Consider the following 21,408-nt stretch of genomic DNA (forward strand, 5'->3'; position numbering starts at 1 on the left):
ACTTAAACTTTGTTAGAGATACCAAAAATCTTAAACAATAAAAAAACTCGGCTTTACTTTTCTGAATATTTTGTATTCTTTTGTTTTTCTGTAAGACAAAAATTGATTAAGATTCGGTGTTTCTAAATGCATACACTCGTGATAAGTGGGCCGTTCAAGCCCTTTTATCTACAGCTCTTTCAAAAATAAGCACTTTGAACCGATGAAACTTACAGATCATATGATCAATACATACGCGAGTAAAAAACTTGTGAAGTGGTAACAAGTAAGTTCATTTAGGGGGCGATTTTCCCGATTTCTTAAGAAAAAAAGGGACCAAATTTATTTTGAGCGTAATTTGTTTACTTTTAATGCCAACAATTAAAAAAAAAAAAACAAAAATAAGCATTTTTAAACACTTTAAAAAGTTAAAATGAGTTTTCCCCAAATAAGTGCTTCGTTTTTGGTTATGGCACGTTGAAATATTCGATTTGGAATTTGACGAATATGAACCTATTTTTTATTAGCTATAACTCTGCTTCTACTAGGTATAGTGACCTAATTATACTTGAAACAGTTATACTTTCTTTGTGTATCTTTAAAATACCATACCATGAAAACAGACAGCAATTTACCATCACATGAGCATGATACAAGAGGCAAACACCTCTACATGATTCCGAAAATGACAGAGTCCTTCTGTCAAAGAAGTTTTCTATTTCTAGCCCCAAAAATATATAATCATATCCCCAGTGATATCAAAGATACTAAGAATGTTCCTCTATTTAAAAAGAAATTAAAATCGTTTCTGATGGAACAAACAAGACATTTTTGTAACATCATTATAGTAGCTTAAATTTACATACATTAAAAAACAAAAAAAAAATGAAACTCTAGAGTCACTACCAATTTTTCTACCTATATTTCAAATTTTATATTGTTTTAAACTTGATTTATTTTGCTTATTTTTTTTTATCATATTTAATAAAACATGCGTATATAATACACCATTCTTCAAAAATATTACTAACTAATTAAGCCATACATTATTGTTTAAAAAATAATAATTATTATTCGTGCTTTATTATTAAACAAAGTATTTATTTTATTATTTTCATTATATTATTTGTTCTACGTATCATATTTACTAAAACATAACTGTGTATTTACAATTAAAAAAACGTACCTATCTATTTATTGTATTATATTATATTGTATTATGTTGCTATTTATGTTATTTACGTTAATATGTTATTATTTATTATTTTATATCCTATTTACCGAAACAGGTGTATCCACACCTCTCGGAGACCTTCGGGTTAATTTATTCACTTAATATGTAAATATCTAAAAAGATTGTACCTATTATTGTTGAATAAATTATTATTATAATTACACAATGTTTTTTTACTTTTTTACGTGCTATATTTTTGATAAGAATTATTTTTTCGACCAAATACTTACTTTTTGAGTTATTTGCGAAAAACCATCTGAATACGTGGTTATTTTGTAGAAAATTTAACATATTCAGTCGCAAGTAACTCTGTGTAAACTTGTTGAAAAAACTTTGTAGAACAAAAGTTGCTTAGAATTAGTCATTTTATCCATTTCCGGACTTTTTTCGAACATATATTTTTCACCCCCAAAAGGGGGTGAAACTCACCCCTAGGGGGTGAAACTCACCCCTAGGGCAAAAGCACACATCGGCACAATATCACTTTTTTCTTTGACTTCTTAGCTATGTGTATGCCAAATTTCATGTCAATCCAAGGGGTTCTTTAAAATTTAGAGGTTTTGCAATATTTTACCTTTAAAGAACTTACAGTGGAACCCCGATAAGTCGGCCCCCGATAACCCGGAAGTCCGGCTAACCCGGACCGATTTTCATCAGATAAACATTTTGATTTTCAATATTTTGTATTTTTCAATTTAATTGTGGCTTATTTCCAATCAAAATAGATAATTATCAGACAAACCTTTCAACAATAAAAATGTATGTAATATAATATTTGAGAGATAATGTGTATCTATGTGTGTAATTTGAACTACAATATGTATGCGATATTAAAAATGACTCATAGCACACGCCGCAGAAACAACAGCCACCTGTCTGTAGTATCTATTCCTTTTTATTTCAAACTGTCAGCATTGTTTAGGAAAGACTATTTAAAAAATTCTTTTATAAACAATGGTCTTTAGTATTGTGTGTCTTGTATTGTTCGCTTCCATTTGCTTACGTTTGGGTTTGGTGTTTTTTTAGTAATTTTAATGAGTAGGTACTCTGCATATTTATAAATATATTTCATGTTATTTCAATTCCAACGGAGTTTATCTGTAAGTATACCGTATTTTATTAATTTTTACCATATTCTCCGGCTATCTCGGATTTTCGATAACCCGGATCGGTCGCGATTAATCCGAGTTATCGAGGTTCCACTGTACTACAATTCATTGAGAAAAAAAGCTGAAGTACATAATATGGCACTGGAAATATCTGGAATAAGAAACATCGTTACATAGTTCATATTTAACTTTGCTTAACGTACAAAACTTCCTCACGTGGCACATACATTGTAATACCAATTTAAATAACTTATTCCATTTATACTGTACTGCGATTAGTCGCATCATAAATTCTTACCAGACATGTTTTAACATGGTCAATTATGTATATCGCAAACAAGTAACCAATAAAGCAACACAAAAAAATCGACCATTTAATTTATATCTATAAATACTGGCCTATATCATCGAACTCTGATAGTACCTCATAAATAGTACCGACGGACATTCCAACGTTGGCAATACGCAACTATGGCGCCGCCATCTAGATATGCTAGATTTTTAGCTTCTGTAGAGATGCTTGAAAATGGACATGACAAATAATAGCAAAATAGCATGAAACCTTGTTAAAAAACTTAGCGGTAGTACTAAGGGACATAAACCATCTTGCAAGATTAGAACAAACCAAGTCTCCACTCAACTACTTGTGAATGGACGAACTAAGAACTGATATAATGACCCAAGCATTAGAAGAAGACGGAATCGGGAGACAAACCACCTATGAACAGGGATATATGATAGATGATATAATATGCAAAGAATAAATCAAACGCCTAGTCCAAGGATCAAAACAATAGATCGTGCAGCTCTATAGCACGTGCTGTAAAGCCTGCGAAATTCCAAAATCATGGAGAAGATTTAAAATAATAGCCTTGTTAAAACCAGGAATGGTCCCAGAAATCCAAGTAGCTGTAGATCTATTTCCTGTTGTGTCACTTTTTCAAACTATACGAGACGCTCATCCTGGCTATAATAAATAAAAAAAAACCGTTAACAAGTACCTCATCGCAAAGGAGGATTCAGACCCGACAAATCTGACACTGGCCAAGTCCTCGTACTAACAGAACACATTGAAGAGGGTTTCGAAGAAAAAAATATAACATGAGCTGCCTTCGTAGATGTAACAGCAGCATGAGACACAGTAAGGCACAAGACACTGCTCCACAAATTGTAAAACAGTCTGAATGATCACCATCTACTTAGGGTAGCACATTCTTTACTGTAAAACAGACGTATTTTCGTCAAGCTGAAAGGCAAAGTAAGTAAGTAGAGAGTTCAAGAGGATGGCCTCTCACAGGGAAGTGTTCTAGTACTAGAGCTTTTTAATATATTAAAAACAACCAACCCACCAAGCACTTCTTCCTCAAGCACAGCTTGCAATATATGTAATATTGTACAATAGGAAGATCTTGCAGATACCAAATTTACACTCTAATAATTGATTGATCCATGTGGGATTGGCAATGTCTGGAATAAAGAGCATCTGTACATAGTTCTTATTTTGCTTTTCTTGATGTAAGAAACTCTCTCACGTGGCACATACATTGTAGTACCAATTTAAATAACTTATTCCACTTACACTGTAGATACTGCGATTAGTCTCATCATAAATTCTCACCGGACATGTTTTAACATAGTCAATTATGTATATCGCAAACAAGTAACCAATAAAGCAACACAAAAAAATCGACCATTTAATTTATATCTATAAATACTGGCCTATATCATCGAACTCTGATAGTACCTCATAAATAGTACCGACGGACATTCCAACGTTGGCAATACGCAACTATGGCGCCGGCTAACCTCAGCATCATTTCAAAAATATCCACTGGCCATTAGCCATTGCTATTAGCCCTCTTCTTCTTCTTCTACTTGAGCTTCTTCGATATGAGATGGGGATAGGCACACGCGTTCGATTTTGAGATTTGCGTTTTGATACGCATGATACAGCGAACAGTGCGTGCGTGTGATTCAACAAGTAATGAAAAAAAAAGATGTAAAGTGCAAAATACACTTGAAAAATATTTTTTCTAAGAGCGTGCAAAATGTCTACTTTCGCGCACGCATTTTAGTTTAGAAAGTTTCACTTTTCCGCACGCGTGTTAATTTAGATATGTTATAAGGCCTTAAAGTAATTATAATACATGCAATAAACTAATATTTAGATATTATTTACTAATTTATTTCAAATATATCTTATTGTGTTCCTAATTTAATGAAATTAACGCGACAATTCGATGAAATAAAATTATTTTGACATAATATTCGAAAGTCAAATCGGTAGACAATAACAGTCGTTTTGAATCGTCGTCATGGAAACCAAGATCGTCGTCATGCTAACTAATTATATTGAAAGTTTGGTTTTGACAACCTTGTCAAAGAATTAATTTGTGTATGTATTTTCAGTAGTAATTGCACAAGAGCTCTAAAATTCTTTGTTAATTTTAGAGCTCGAGTGCAATTTGTTGCGATTATTTCATGAATAAAACTGTTTAAAACCAAAATTTTATTGTAATTTATTTATGTAAGTACAAATTAGTACAAATTAAACACACAGTTGTTATAAATATTTTACGGTTGAAAGTCATCACTTTTATAATTTTTAAAACATTAATTGTCATTAATATCACTGAATGTATTTTTGCGTAGCAACGAAGGGCATCTGACGTAATATACTTGACGGCGGGAAATTATCAAAAATTATTGATTTAATTTAGATTTATGTAGCTTTCTATTGGTCAGAATCTCCTATGAATGAAATAATCATATTAATTAAATTGATTGATTAAGATTTGGTAATTTTTTAAAGACTCTTAGAAAAAATATTGTTCCCAACTCTTGCACAAAGTCTCTTTTCCGCACTCGACTGTTTGCCGAACTCCCGCTTCGCGTCGTTCGGCAAACTGCAATCGCGTGCGGAAAAGAATGTCTTTCTGCACTTGTTAGGAAAATAACTATATTTTTCTTTGTGTTATATCTGGATTTGTATCTTGATATTATATCTAGAAATTTGCATGTATACTTTGAATTCAAAAATCAAATATAAAGTGGCATAATTTTGTGTAACCCAATTCACCTAGTCCGAAAATGCTTCCTAAGGGAGCTAGAGCTCTTTGAAAATGGCGTCTTGTAATTAGTTTTTTTTTAAATACCTCGAGATTCCAGAATGCGTATATGTATTTAGAAAAACGAAAAACGGTAGGTACGCCTATTTATCTTCCAGAGATAAATCGCTAGAGCCAGTCATAGGCATCCATATCAGGATTATTAAATTGTGAGATATTCTAGTACTGAAGGGTACTCTTGCTTTAAGTCGGTAGGATACACAGTTTTTTAGAAAAATATATTTGAAAATTTTTCGTTTTTTGAATTTGACAAAAAAAATTTCAAAAACAATCTGTTTAAAAAAAACGAAAACTGGTACGTTTATTTATCTTCCCGAATCGATTTCATCAATTGCGAATTTATAGTACAGGTTATATGTGTCCGTTTTGGGTAGGTCAACGGTTATTTTATCGCATAACTTTTTTGCCTTTAATTTATAAGCATTTTTGCCTTTTATTTATAAGCATTTTTGACACTAGACTATTAAATTATGAGGTATTCTAGTACTAAAAGTTAGTCTTATTTTAAGTCGGTAAAATACACCGTTTTTCTTTTTTGGATTTTTTTTCACAGTCTTATTTAAATGGATCTGCTAAAAAATATTTGGCAGAATCTGCAACAGGTACTTAGGTGTCATCTATCCTTATATGCTGATACTGTTCTCTCTTATTGGCAAAGTTTAGATGGTGTCAATTTTGTTCCATTCTTTTGTCCAATCTTTTATTTTATCTGTTGAACTTGTAAGTTTCCGTGCAACTTCTTTATTATTTTGTCCAATTGATAATATAACCCTGTTATCCACTAAGATTGTTTTGTCCAATTGATAATATAACCCTGTTATCCACTAAGATTGTTATCTATCATATCGTCCTACAGGTCAGTGATGTTATTGGTGTATAAGGTGCACAGTACCGGTTCCAATACATTACCTTGTGGTATTCTTACCTATAAGAATATATTTTTAAAGTGTCGGGAGTCTTAGTTGAGTGTGTTGTTGTATTGTAAATTGGAGTTCCAATTATTCTTTTAATGTTTTTAGTAAAAGCTTTTCAAAAGCGACAATACAGGAAGTAGAGATAAAGCTGTGTTAGACGAAACTTCATTCTGCCGTTTTCCAGCTTTGCTACTATGCTTTTTTTGCTCCTCAATGTTTATAAATAAAATTGAGTCAAATTTTTGAAAAAAAAAGGAAGAACTTCGTTTTAAAGGGTCGTAGGATACATTTTTTTAAATCGCATCAAAATACCGGTGTTTTTGAATACCAGAATACAAGAAAGATATTCAAGTCCTGCTAACTTGTATTACTTTAATCTTTTAACTGGGTCTGGTTAGATGATGATGTTTCCAGGATCACTTAGGTCATTATACAGGAGATAACGTACATTGTGGGATAAAGTGTGCCCAACCGGGCAGACGTCAGCTTTTATCTTCGTATAAATACGACAATATTACTGTTTCTATGTTGTCCGAGCCTGGTATTTTTAATTCAACGTCACGTCGTGACACTTTGAATAATTTGCCGAAGGCGCAAGGTTATCATGGTTGTGAGGTAGCACATTGTTTAATGTTTACTAATAGTAAATACAATCGTTTTAATAAATTCTTCTACCAAGAACTGATATTGAATTGATCTATATTGAAATTATAATCTAATTTGGTATAATGCTAATTACCAGAGAACGGCAGTTCTCGCCAGTGGCGCACAACACCTCTACATGCGATACTATTTATACACACGAAATTTTCGATTTTCTAAACCTGAGAAAATTGAGCCAAATTCCATCTTAAAGTTTAGGAAAAGACTCGTCCATCCATATGCTACTTCTCCATTTTTGTCCAAGGGTGTGGATTTTACGGCCCTTTCCATTTAGGGTCTGTTTTTCGTTCTCGTCTCCAAAACTCCCAAAAATTTCAAAAACTTAAGTCCGACCTTTGCGCCTTCTGATAGCACAGATCATTACCTTTCCAACGCATGTTTAATTTTGAAAATCGGTTATACCATTCAAAAGTTACCGAGCTCAGAAGTAGGACTCAATTTTTATTTAAAAAGGGGAAAATGTTTGTACATATGTATGTATGTATGTATGTATGTATGTGGAAAAGTTACACCCATCTGAATTATTTTTTCTGTGTTTCAAGAGGGTGTGAGGGCCGATTCAGAACCGGTGTAATTTTTGACTTCTGACTACCCGTAAGCCAGCTATAGGGCTAGGTAGATACAAAATGACAAATTTTTTGGGCGTATATATGTTAGGTTCAAGGAGAGACAGAAAAATCGCAAATACACCAAATCAATAGGGTTGAGTTAAGCTTTCAATTGGTGTCTAAGCGATCAAGCTCAGACATACACACAGCTCAGTATAGCCGAAAAATTGAAAAACTAAACTTTGAAAATTTTGGTTTTTCGACAATTACTCAAAATTTTAACCGACGAATTGCGCTAATAACTGAGCGTTTGTAGAAGGGCTCTAGGCGAATCTAACGGTGTTTACCTCATATCCGGGAAAATTCGAATTTTTAAATTATAGGCTTCATAAGTATAATCAAATCTATTTCCTATGGGGAAAAACGGTTTTTCAAGCTCAATAATCCCTGTAATAGCTTTAGTCTTCATACTTGACCTTAGATGCATCAGATACTACTTGTCAATACGTTTCAAACTCATGTTCAGTGATCAAAATCGGTTAAGGCGTTTAGAAGTTATTAAGCTACAAAAGTATAATCCAATTAACGATTATTCCCGAAATGGTTTATGTAGTTGTAGTGGTTACGACGCTAAATTTGATCTGCAACGGGCAATCCGAGTTCATTTACCGGCCATCCCAATATTTTTATTCAATCTATTTCGACTAGAAAAAAAATCTAGTGTACATTCGATGGACACTAGATCATTTGGGAGATAATGAGAAAAATTGCATTCAGCTTCATACATTTAATTTGTAAATAAGTTGAAAAACTCCTGACACAAGAATAAAAAACCGCTAAACGCCGTAAAAATGAGTGGCGCATACAATACTCCAGTTACAAAAGATATGATATGAAAATTACGTGGCGCGAAAATGTATTTTCAATTAGATGCAAAACAAAATTCTAGTTTTATTTTAAAAGATTTTTCCATAATATTTGCTAAATTTGAAGTAAACGCGCCACAAAAGAGTTTCAAAATTCAAACTGTATCAAAGTTACTCTGTTGTGGCGAGTTTACTTCAAATTTAGCAAATATTATGGAAAAATCTTTTAAAATAAAACTTGAATTTTGTTTTGCATCAAAATCAAAATACATTTTCGCGCCACGTAATTTTCATATAAGATCTTTTGTAGCTGGAATATTGTATGCGCCACTCATTTTTACGGCGTTTAGCGGTTTTTTATTCTTGTATAATAATACCACAACCCTACACTAGAGGTCCTAATATCACTAGACTCGCAGTTGTAATTTCGAAACAAAACATAAAAAATGTTCTATCTCGATTTAAACAACTGTACCCTGGGAAATCAATGTATTTTTTAAAGACTATTTTTATTAACACTATCACTAACCTTTAATTCTTGTTTCAGATCCCCAGTTGCAATGCCAGCCTGGCTACAGATCGGAGCTCCAGGAGCGCGCCTTGATAGTGTCCTTGCAAATGTTCAATCTTATCCTTGAACGATGCGTTAGTACTTTACAAGATTACATATCATCCCATAACGACTTTTCCCATATCTCCTTCCCTCCAGACGCCAATGTCCTTCTTCCCGCCGTCAAAATTTGGTGCGATTGGTTGTTGTGCCACACAGGAGTGTGGAACCCGCCTCCGTCGACACAGGATTTTAAAGTGGGGTAAGTCTCAACGTTATCCAACTATTTCATGTCTATCACACTTTATTTAAGGACACTCGAAGTCTCATTTAACGAAAATGTTAGCATTATGTCACATACAGTCGGAAAAATGAAAGAATACCCATGAACGAACATATAAAACACGCTGTATTTTCCTGTCACTGTGTCACAAAGCAAATTACCCAGCGCAAGTACATGTAATAATAATTATTGCATGTACTTGCGCTGGCCAATTTTTTGTATGACACGGTGACAGGAAAATACAGCGTGTTTTATATGTTCGTTCATGGGTATTCTTTTATTTTTCCTACTGTAGCTCTGTAACCAAAGCACTTAGAGACCTATTTTTATTTTATTTTGAAACTAGATGTATTATTTAGTCCCGCGTAGATTTTTATAAAATTAAAGAGAAAGAATCCTTTATTTTAAATTTTTTTAAAATACTCAAACAAAAAAACACAAAAAAATTTAGATTTTATTTTTTATTTTACTTGTTTTTATACATTTTTCAATAAAATTGGAAAAAAATCCTTTGTAAAAGGTATAAAATTTTATTAAAATCCCTTTAAAGGGCTACATCACAACAAAACGTTTTCGATTTAAAAAAATCATCATCAGTATTAGATCTAAAAATAAGTATAACCGATTTAATGAATATAAAGTTGGTATTTAAATTTTGACTAAGGTTAGAGCAAGTTGGTTATACTTACAAACTGTACTTACAAAGTGCATACTTCAACAAAAAGCCTAATGATGGTCACATGGCAACTAGGATAATGCCCTAAGGTAATGTATTGAAATTTCCCAACACGTGGGATCCAAATTGAGTTATTTACATTTCAATGAATTAATGGCAACTGAATGCGAAATGAGTGATGTTTCTGAAAGGTGTCAAAAGACAGACGGACAACGTGACGTAGAAGTTACCCTGTATTACCACAGCCAACTAATTGTAGTAAAATATTTTTTTAAAAGTTTTTTTACACAGTAATAACAAACATCAACAAAGTTGTGGCTATAATTACCTTTAAGTACCTTGACTATGTAAGGTGTAGGTAGAGTATAAAATGATTTTTATAATGTAAATAGAGAATTAGCCAGAATGTATGCAGCCATCTATACATAATTCAAATGAAGTTGAATTAATTAGCAAATAATGGATCCATTTATGTTAAAGAACATCTGGGACCAAATAATTAAGTGGAAATATTTTTGCTAAGATGTTTCATTTATATGAATAGGTTGATGATTGTGGTTCCTATTTAAAATTGAAGTAAGTCCAACTGTGTTGATGAAAATTTAATTTACTATGAATTAAAAGGAGTTGTTGGTTTAATTGTACTAATGTATTGTATTTTTCAATAAAACTTTACGCGGGACTTGATATAATCTATCTACAACTACTGTAAAAATTTGGACCTTCTATCATCTAAGGATCCAAAGATATTTGACATCAAAAGTTAAAAACCTAGTACATATTCGGGAAATTGCAAAAACAAAAACACTCTAATTAGACCAGGCCGGATCTGTGAAAAAACGTCTATTTTTGGATGTGCGAGGTGGCATTCGGATTTTTGCAGATAAAGTTAGGTGACAGCTTCAATAATAATAATTGACTTATGCTCCTTCTCAAATATGCCCGGAACATTAATAAAATAATTAAAATATATAAAAACTTTGAAAAACATCGATTTTTTTCTACTTTCTTTGCTTATAACTTTAAAACGATTCGTTTTGGAAAAAAGTCGTTGGGATGTAAAATAAAGATAATTGAATTTTGTATCATATTCGTCCGGTTAAAAATGTCATTAAATTATTAACCTTTCTGCAAAATAGCAATAAATACAAAATAATGGGGCAAAAAATACTGTTTTTATTCAATGTTTTTCAAGCACTTTGGTTGCACTTAGAACCTTCGTAATTCGCTCAGAAAATTCTTACAACCTACTTAAATCGTCCACCAAATTTCATTAAAATCGACTTAATAGATTTGGCATAATAATTTTGCAATCTATTTTTTTTTAAGTTAAAATTTTTTAAAAACTTTCTGGACAAAAAGTAGACCATTTAGAAGTTTGCTAATTTTTTTACATATAAAGAGGCGCTCTGCCTATCTAATGCACTTTACAGAACTAAAATTGGATTATTTAAGCGGCCTCAGCAATGTTTTAAAGTTATAAACAATTTTTTGGTTTATTAACAAATACAGTGAGGACGTTTGAGTTGGAATAAATTCATTTTTCAGTTATTTATCAAATAACATTTTTTTCTGTTTTAGCACAACAGTAAAATGTATTTCGAATTAAATAAATTACCTATATACTTTCTTCTTTTTGTCTCAATTAAATAAAAAAAAACATTTTAGGGCACTGTATAAATAATTATGTTAATGTCTATATTAATGAATAGAGAATTAAACAACCTTTCGAATAAGCTAGCACACGACCCCTATTGTCATTTAAAAAAATCATCGATTACGTCATCACACCCAGATGGATGACGTCACTAGTATTATATATATGCCAAAAAATTGTAATTTTTTTTAAATTTTATTCTGGCCTTGGTTCAGAACCTTTAGCCACGTAACTACATATAAAATTATTATTCTTCGCTCATAAGTATAAAATTGTCCAGTATACACTTAAAAATAAAAAATAAAAAAAATAAAGCTTACAAATAACAATGCCTACGTACTATGTTAATAAATACAACTATATTAATTTTTTTTTCACTACGGTAAGAACTAAAACATATATAGGTTACAAAATAATATAATTAATTACAGTAAATATCTCATTCATACATTACATAATACAAAAGAAATACCTATTCATTCAAACGATTAGTTTTACATTCACACTTTTAATTTAATTTTTTGAAGAAATGTCATAATTAGTTTAAAAATTTTAATGTTATCCACACTTAATAGCACATTTAAGTCTAGGGGAGTACTTAAACCTGCTTCCAGCAATTCTTGTAGCAGCCACATACTTGCATTGAGATTTAAGGGACATTTATAATTTACAATTTATATTTAAATTGTAATTTAAATATAAAAATCGACCTGTTTCGGGATTTATCTCCAGAGTCGCCCGTTCCCGAGAAAATGAATTTATTCCAACTCAAACGTCCTCACTATATTTGTTTATAAGCCAAAAAAATGTTTATAACTTTAAAACAGTGCTGAGGCCTCTTAAATAATCCGATTTTAATTCTGTAAAGTGTATTAGATAGGAAGAGCGCCTCTTGAGATGTAAAAAAATTAGCAAACTTCTAAATGGTCTACTTTTTGTTCAGAAAGTTTTTAAAAAAATTTAACTTTTTTAAAAACATTTAGATTGCAAAATTATTATGCAAAAGCTATTATTCGATTTTAATTAAATTCGGTGGACGGATTAAGTATGTTGTAAGAATTTTCTAAGCGAATTACGAAGGTTCTAAGTGCAACCAACGTGGTTGAAAAACATTGAATAAAAACAGGCTTATTTTGCCCCCTTATTTTGTATTTATTGCTATTTTGCAGAAAGGGTAATAATTTAAGACATTTTAAACCAGTCGTATATCATACAAAATTCAATTATCTTTATTTTATTTCCCTACGACGTTGTTCCAAAATGAATCGTTTTAAAGTTATAAGCAATGAAAGTTGAAAAAAATCGATGTTTTTCGAAATTTTTAAATATTTTAATTTTTTTATTAATGTTCCGGGCATATTTAAGAAGGAGCATAAGTCAATTATAATTTCTGAAATTGTCACTTAATTTTATCTGCAAAAATCCAAATGCCACCTCTCACATCCACCTCAAAACAGATCCGCCCTGGTCTAAATAGGCTATAAAGCTACCGGTACACGGTAAGTTAAGTGCAGACTCTCAAAAAAGAAATAATTTTGTAACCATGGATATTTTATACTATAATGTGTTATATATCGTTAGAAAGAGAAGATTTTAGTGAGTAATTTTCAATCATAACCCAAAAAAACTTAAAAAATCTAAATTTTCGAACTTTGGCTGCCGTTAATGAAATTAAACGAAAGTTTTCTCCAACAAATCGGGAAAATGACACTACATGATCTTCTAAACATTGTTAAATATACCTTTCAGCTTTTAAATTGCCCCCTCGAGTTGTAAAAGTTCTGTATGAGCCTCAGCATGTAATTATTAGGGCTCATATTTGACCGATACCGATTAGAAGTAATTTTAATAACAATATATATTTGTCCTTTTCCGAGACGAATGAAGGCGGAATGTGATCGTTTCCCTTTCGTTTTCTATATTCGTCGTCTGCTGTCTTATTAATTGAAAAAGTCGCAGATTAAGGATGTACCAGTAAGAACTTTCAACGCGAAAAGTCTCAGGTTTAAATTACTATTTACCATTTTAATTTTTATTAAATTGGTGGATTCTGCATCTAAGACTCTTCAATTTGTTTTCAATATATATTTATTTTGGTCTGTTAAGCAAAGCTGTAAAATTTTATAGACAGAATCTCAGAATCCCAGAAACATTCCTAGCTCTTCGACTGACTGAATTCCTCCATTACTCAACGTTTTTCCTTTAAAACTTCGGACCTGGAGTTCAAACAAGCATTTAGTTTCGCTAGATTTGAGCATCAGATCATTAAAGGTTTTCACTCGTTGGCTTAAAACATTCCACCAGAAGTTTAAAAAAGGGTCAACGAAAGGTATAAAATGGTTTACAAAGGAGCTGAAAATTTTAGGTGTGTATCAGCTTAAAAATTGGGACTGAAAAGACCAACTGTTACATGTTGAACACCCGTTAAGATGGTATGGGCATGTAATTCGGATAATTAAGTCGCGGTTTCCAAAAGTAGCATGGAAACGTGAAAAACTTAAAACAAGCTAACAACAAGAAAACTCCCAAAGCTTGGAGAAGAACGAGGGTGGCGTTTATTCCCAAACTAGGAAAAACAGATTACAACCTAGCAAAATCATACATGCCTATAAGACTTCATTCATGGAAACCATGGAAAAATCTTGAATGAATACATCAAGAAAAGCAATATTAATAAATACTTACTGAACCTGCAGCAATGGGTGTCTCAAGCAGGGAACTCGGGTGAACGGCTACTTTAGAGGCTACTACAGGTCTCATTCCGCTGGAATTATACATTTCGACTGTAGCTTTAACGACCATCTTGAGATTTAAAGCAAACAATATTTGGAGACCAAATTATGTATTGAATAGTCACACAAAGACTACTGGGACAACTCTTGAGGAATCCATCTTTATGACGAAATCAGATATAGTGACACCAGCATTAAGTTTTACACTGAGAAGATTATATTAGAAGGCAAAATCGAAGGTAAAAGTGATATAAGAAGAAAGAAAAATCCTGACTCCGAAACATCAGATATTGGACCCACACAACAGGGAATTACTTAATTCATCAAGCCCAGAACAGAGAGAAACTTGTATTGATCGACAACCTCGATAGAGGTTGTGGATCTCCACTTAGGAGGAGGAGAAGATTAACAGAAAAAGTCCCAAATATTAATGGTAACTCAATATGGTTCACTGAAGATCTAAAACTGCCCATGGTACTGGTTCAGGACCATGGGCAGTTTTTGGGCAGACATGTAATTATAATAAATCGTATAATAGCCTAGGGCACTATATAACTGTCCCAGGCCAAAATTTTTTGCTTTGGTGGACGCATTCAGGAAATCATGGATGAAGACCCCAAAGCAAAGAAAATCAACATTTACACGAGATAGTCTAGAGCAGGGGTTCCCAAACTTTTTTGTACCACGCCCCCTTTTGTTGAAATGAAAGTTTCTCGCGCCCCCCCCCCCTCCTTTACAATAAATTATATGCTCCTAAATAGGAACAAAACAAAAACAAATAAGAATTAGCTTGAAAACAAAACATTTAATTATTCTGCCATGAGATACAACAATATCAGTTTCCATAAAATCCAAAAATTATTAATAAAAGAAAAATAGATTAGGTTGGTTAGTGAGAGGGATGTGCTTGCATTTTATTTACGTGTATGCCTATTCGTGGCCGAGTTTTAGTAAGTGCACAACACAAGTCACTAGCAACATCAAGTTTATTCCGATACTTTGTTTTAATTGCCACAAGTGTTGAAAATCGCACAAATAGTTACTTGAAAAAGGCAAATATAAATGAAGAGCTTCCCGTGATACAATAAGATACACTTTGAAACATTTTAACCAAAATGAAGGTTTTTCCATTATAACAAAATATTTGGCAGAGGAATCATGCAGAAAATCATTTGGATTTATTTGCAAAGCGTCTTCTTGAAGTGACTCAGGCAGGGAGTCTATGTTGACATGGAATGGATCAGTTGACATTCTGTAAATAAAATTGTCACAAGTGTTTGGGAAGTATTTCTGGAACTCTTCATTTAGGCTCTCCAAATGATTTGATATTTCGATTTTCAAACTTGATCCTTCATAAATATCCTTGAAGCGTGTTTCTTCTGAGATTGGCTCTACTTTAGAGAAATTTGAATAATTTCAGGGGTTTGCTGATATTTTACGCCTCCAAAGTTGAGTAATTAAGCCTCCACCACAATGAGTAACTACTATATTTGAGTCTCCACCCTGCAGTTTTAGGTTAAGGCTGTTCAACGAGTCAAACATGTCTGACAAATAAGCCAATATTACTTGGGTACAATGTTTTTTAAAGGCCATGTTTAGCTCATTTTGCTTTTGATGTTCCCAGGTGATTACTTCATCTCAAAGGTCAAATAATCTTACCAAAATGTTTCCTTTTGAGAGCCATCGTACTTCTATATGAAGTAGTAGTGTTTTGTAATCACTTTCTAAATCTTCACAAAGAGTTTTAAACAGTCGAGTATTCAAAGCACTGTTTTTTTATGTACTTCACTACTTTAATACACAACTTTAAGGCAGCCATAAGTTCATTTGGAAGGGTTTTTGCTGCCAAGGCTTGTCGATGTATAAACAATGTATCCCAATCACATCAGCATTTTTCTCTATTACTAATTGCAAATAGCCTGAGCGAAAACCAAGCATTGAAGGTGCGCCATCTGCGTACATAAACTAATCAGTTTTTGCCAAGAGAGTTCATGTTTGTCAAAAAACTCTCACACTGCTTTCATAGCATTAGTAGCTTTTGTCGTGGTCTCCAGTCTCCAACTCTGTAGAAAAAAGTAGCTCGTCTTTCATTCTTTCGTTTTGAATATACCGAACATAAACAATTAACTGATAACATTGTACTATGTCAGTACTCTAGTCTAGCTGAATAGCAAAAAATGGCGATTATTTTACTGCATCAACTACCTGGTTTTGTATGTCTTCGGTCCTATCATCAATGCGGCGTTTCACAGTGTTGTCAAAAAGAGTTATTTGAGATAACTTTTGCTTACTCTGCGTTACCAGACACAGTTTAACAACCGGTTAATTTTGAGTTTTAGAAAAATAACTAAATTTAATTTAATGTTCAACTTGTCTCGCGCCCCCCCTGATATGACCTCACGCCCCCCAATGGGGGCGCGCCCCCCCAGTTTGAGAGGTGGCTCATATTTTTTTTGCAGAAATTTCTTGGAATTAACTCCTATAATAATAATTGGGTTATCCTCCCACTCAAAAATGTCCGGAACATTGTTTAAATAGTCAAAATGTCAAAAAATGAAGAAAAAATTCGATTATTTTCTTCGTTTTTTGATTATAACTTTCAAAGTATTCACTTTAGAGAAAAGTTGTACTGATATGCAAGTTGCATAATTAAATTTCCTACAATATAGGATTGCTTACAAATTTTAAAAATTGTCACCCTTGTTGCAAAATAGCAATAATTACGAAAAAACTATAATAAAACAAGTATTTGCATTTTACGTTTTTCAACCATTTATGCTACACTTAGGACCTTCATATTTTACCCAGAAAAACTATATAATATAGTAAAACAATACTGTAAATTTTATTAATATCGGTGCAATAGATTTTGCAAAATAAATTTTGAAATCCAGCTTTCGCACAAAAAATTCTTACCGTACCTTTCATTTGCAATTTTTAAAATTAAAATCCAGTAACTACCACGGCGTCAGGAATTTTTTTAAATAAATATTAATTTTTGGTGCTACGCGCAGGACAGCGGTGTTCGATTCATCATCATCATCACTGGCTCGACAGCCCTTTCTGGGTCTTGGCCTGTTCCAGGATTCTTCTCCATTCTGATCTGTTTCGTGCTTTTTTTCTCCAGTTTTTTATTTTTAAGGTTATTCTTCTATATGTAAAAAAATTAAACTTGCTGTCTGCTTTATATTCAGTCCTGCAAGATTTTGAAAAAATTAATTTTTTTGGCGAAAGCTGGATTGCAAAATTTATTTTGCCAAATCTATTCAATCGATCTTAATGAAATTTACAGTATTATTTTCTTATATCATAAAGTTTTTCTTGGTAAAATATGAAGGTCCTAAGTGTAGCATAAATGGTTGAAAAACGTAAAAGGCGAATACTTGTTTTTTATCGTTTTTCGCAATTATTGCTATTTTGCAACAAGGGTGACAATTTTTAAAAATTTTAACGAATTTTATATTGTAGGAAATTTAATTGCGCAACTTTTATGTCAGTACAGCTTTTCTCAGACATGAATACTTTCAAAGTTATAATCAAAAAACGAAGAAAAAAATCGAATGTTTCCTTAATTTTTTGACACTTTGATTATTTAAACAATGTTCCGGACCTTTTTGAGTGGGAGGATAACTCGAAATTTATTATATGAGTTATTTTCAAGCAATTTCTGCAAAAAAATATGAGTCACCTCTCAACGTCCAAATGTACTAATATTTTTACAGATGCGCCCTGGTCTATAGAGGCTATTTTGACAGTAAAGACCCATTAAAGCAAAACTGGTGAGAAACTGCAAAGATCTCCTTAACAACCTGGCAAAAAAACAAAGGGTCTTTAATATGTCGCCGGGTCAGTAAGGAGTGCAAGGGAATGAACGAGCAACAGATTTATTGGCAAAACAAGACTCGAGAGAAACCTTTGTATTTGTAGGCCCAGAAGTGGCTGATAAGGAATCATCTTCAAAAGAAATGGAGATTCACCACGCAGCTTCACTGCAGTTTTTTTATGTCTTATTGCAGTTTTCTTTATTTTGCCGTTATTTCTACTTCTTCTTTCTCTCCCAATTCTTCTCAATGTCTCGTTATTTGTAACTCTGTAACGCATGCTATACTATTCTAACTATACTATACTATACTATACTATATGCTGCTATACTATACTATACTACCTGCTATACTATACTAACGCATGTTAAACACAGTTAGTTTTGCTTATTGTTACTACATCGTAAAATTTAGTGTCCATACTTCGGCACCATAATAAAGTAAATTGATTACGATTATAAATATACTTCTGGCTTTTACAAGAATTTCTTTCCAGTCGTCCCTATCCATCACCTTTCTCCGCCAAGCACGTACATTAGGGTGCATCGAAAAAGGCGAAAAAACAAATTTTTTTTGCGATGGAAAAGTAATACCTCACAAAAGTTGCCCAATCAACTGTCAAGTATTTTGGTAAAATTTTTTCGAAATTGAAAAATATCTTCTGTCCCCCCAAGACAATTAAAAATTTTGAAAAAATGTTAACAGACGAAAAAAATTTTTATTTCGAAACGAAAATGTAATAGCTCACAAAAATTGCCTAATACATTATTTAGTATTTTAGTAAAATTGCGTTGAAATAAAAAAATATTTTCTGCCCCCCACGGCAACTAAAAATTAGAAAAAATACATTAATAGGCGAATTTCTTTTGTAAGGGAAATGTAATACCTTATAGAACTATACCGAATAAATAAATTCGGTTTAAATTGGAAAATATTTTCTGGTTCCACAAGGCAATTAAAAATTTTACTTAAGAAAAGTATACTAAAACATTCTTTTTATAACAAAATAGCCTAAGTTATCCGTCTCCCTGACGTCACCCAAGTTTTTTAATACTAAAATAAATATAAATCAAAGTAAAAAATTAGGTATATAAATATTACAAAAAAATATGGTAAAAGCATTCTATTCGAGGATGTCTTCCGATTTAGCATTAAAGTGAAGCATAGTTTTTCTGGAATCAATTTGAGTTTTTATAAATACATCCCTCGAAGACGCTCCACAAACTGCTAGAGAAGCTTGTGTCACAAGCTTTACACATCGTTCTACACATTGTTTGTGGCAGTGATATTTCTCAATTTCAATGTTAAAAGGGTCTAAGTTAGGATTCTTAATAAAATCTCGCAGATTGTCTCTCGAAAATCTAGAGAATATAGGTGGTCTTTTAAGGTGATATTCTTGTTAGTTAATTACTCAAAGTAGTCGTTTGAATCAAAATTTTTATCGGAGAAAGTTTGAAGACCCTCACGTTTTTTGATTTGGTCACTGGCAAACTTCTTTTGATGTCCAGGGGGTAGATCATGTGAATGTAGCAGACATACAAACCACTGAAGCGGTTTTTAAGATGTTCTTCTAACAGTCGTATTACATCACCCTTAACGCCAGTATTTACGACTGTTTCGTCACATGCAACAGCTGGATTTGATACTCTCTGATATACCAGACAGCGGATACTCATATCCGAAATATTTGCACCCTGGCTCATGCATAAGTGTTATGTGTTCTTCCACGATCGATTGACCATAAAACTTGGTACTGTTTTTTACTTGAGCTAAAGTTTTGTCTTTGCGTCGGTAACTTTCTTCTTTTAAATGTTAAATTATTAGAATTAAAGCCTTTTTCCATATTTCCTCCAATTTAATTGCAACCTGTTCGGCAATACCAGAAAATTCTGACTCTTTTTTGCTGAGTTTTTTATCCTCTTGCAACAACAAAACTTCATCGCTTATTTGTATTTCGGTAAAACATTTTCAGGTATTATTTGGTGGTTACCCAAAAATGGGGCGGTCCACAGCACATCTTGATTTTATTCCCCATGGTCCTGGTTTATCTATTTTAAAAATCTTTAATTTACAAACAACAATAATAACAAAGTAAGGCATCGCACCAAACAAGTGAAAATTACACGTACGGACTCACGAAGCGGGACATTTCAAAGGAATTGGGGAGACTGAAAAAACAAATAAAACTTTAATTAAAATTGTAACTGACAACATTTTAAGTTTTCTTTAATTGATCTTAGATCGAGTTAGCACATATTTTATTCCAAATAATATAAATTGAAATTTCCATAAAAATCAGATATTTAATAAAATTCAAGGTCGTTGGGGGGCAGAAAATTCGCTTAGAAAAAAAAATTAAAGATACTAATATGCTGAAAAATAACACTAGCAACTTTTTCACGCTATTAGATATAAAATTTCTAACTTTTATTTTTTCGATGCACCCTAACGTACATCTCTAAGGTCTTCAACGATGCTATCAAAGAACCTTATTCTGAGTCTTCTTATTCTTCTCTGACTAATGGGTCTGCCAAGGAGCGTTTTTTTAGCTGGATCATTTTGTTTCACCCGGGGTCAATCCATGCCAAGTGGTCCAATATAAATTAAGTTGGTTGCTTGACTATTTTTAATATTTTTTATTTTTCCACCTCTTAAACTTCAGTCCATAGAGAGTACAGAATTCCAGTTATTTTATTTTTAAAAAATTTAGTTTGCCGATGACGGCCATTTTTGTTAAAGCGTATCGATCATTTTCACGGAAAACATGGCTTCGTTCTTTAGCCAATATTTTCACTGAGGTTTATCCTAGAACAATAAATCAAAAACCAAACTTTTTAGAAAAGTGTGCTCTAAAAAGACGGCCTGTAGCGTTATTTAATTTCAAACTACCCTTAAGGCCTTAAATGAACCTAAAAGTTTGAAGAGGTAAACTGATATAATTCAATTTTCAGCATTTTTTTAACAGCCATAAGGCAAGCCGATAATGGTTTGTAATTTGTTCTGCAAAAGATGTACGTGCATACTTTAAATAAAAAAAGTTTGAGCTTTGAGACGAGTAAATTTTTTCAAAAAAATCTCAAAAACGTAATTTTTTGAAAAATCTCAAAGTTTGACCCCTTATATCTCTGATGGGCACGGATGAAAAAATTTGAAATTTTGCTGATTGTTAGCCCCTAGCAAGTAGAATAAGGAGTAAAAATTTGGAGTTGCAGACTTACGTCATATAAGAGTTACAGGCCTGAAAAAAT

General features: G+C 32.4%; 1 protein-coding gene across 4 annotated transcripts in view; it reads left to right on the forward strand.

Moving 5' to 3' along the window:
• The window catches only part of LOC114326188 (telomerase-binding protein EST1A-like), a 412,813-nt gene that overhangs the window by 233,673 nt on the left and 157,732 nt on the right, over window positions 1-21,408 (forward strand). For all 4 annotated transcript variants that reach the window (XM_028274455.2, XM_050648854.1, XM_050648853.1 and 1 more), the window contains one exon: window positions 8,989-9,253. In XM_028274455.2, the coding sequence (XP_028130256.2) occupies window positions 8,989-9,253 (265 nt within the window). The remainder of the gene's footprint in view (window positions 1-8,988; window positions 9,254-21,408) is intronic.

This window comes from Diabrotica virgifera, chromosome 4 (genome assembly GCF_917563875.1).
Source record: "Diabrotica virgifera virgifera chromosome 4, PGI_DIABVI_V3a".
Lineage (NCBI taxonomy): Eukaryota > Metazoa > Arthropoda > Insecta > Coleoptera > Chrysomelidae > Diabrotica > Diabrotica virgifera.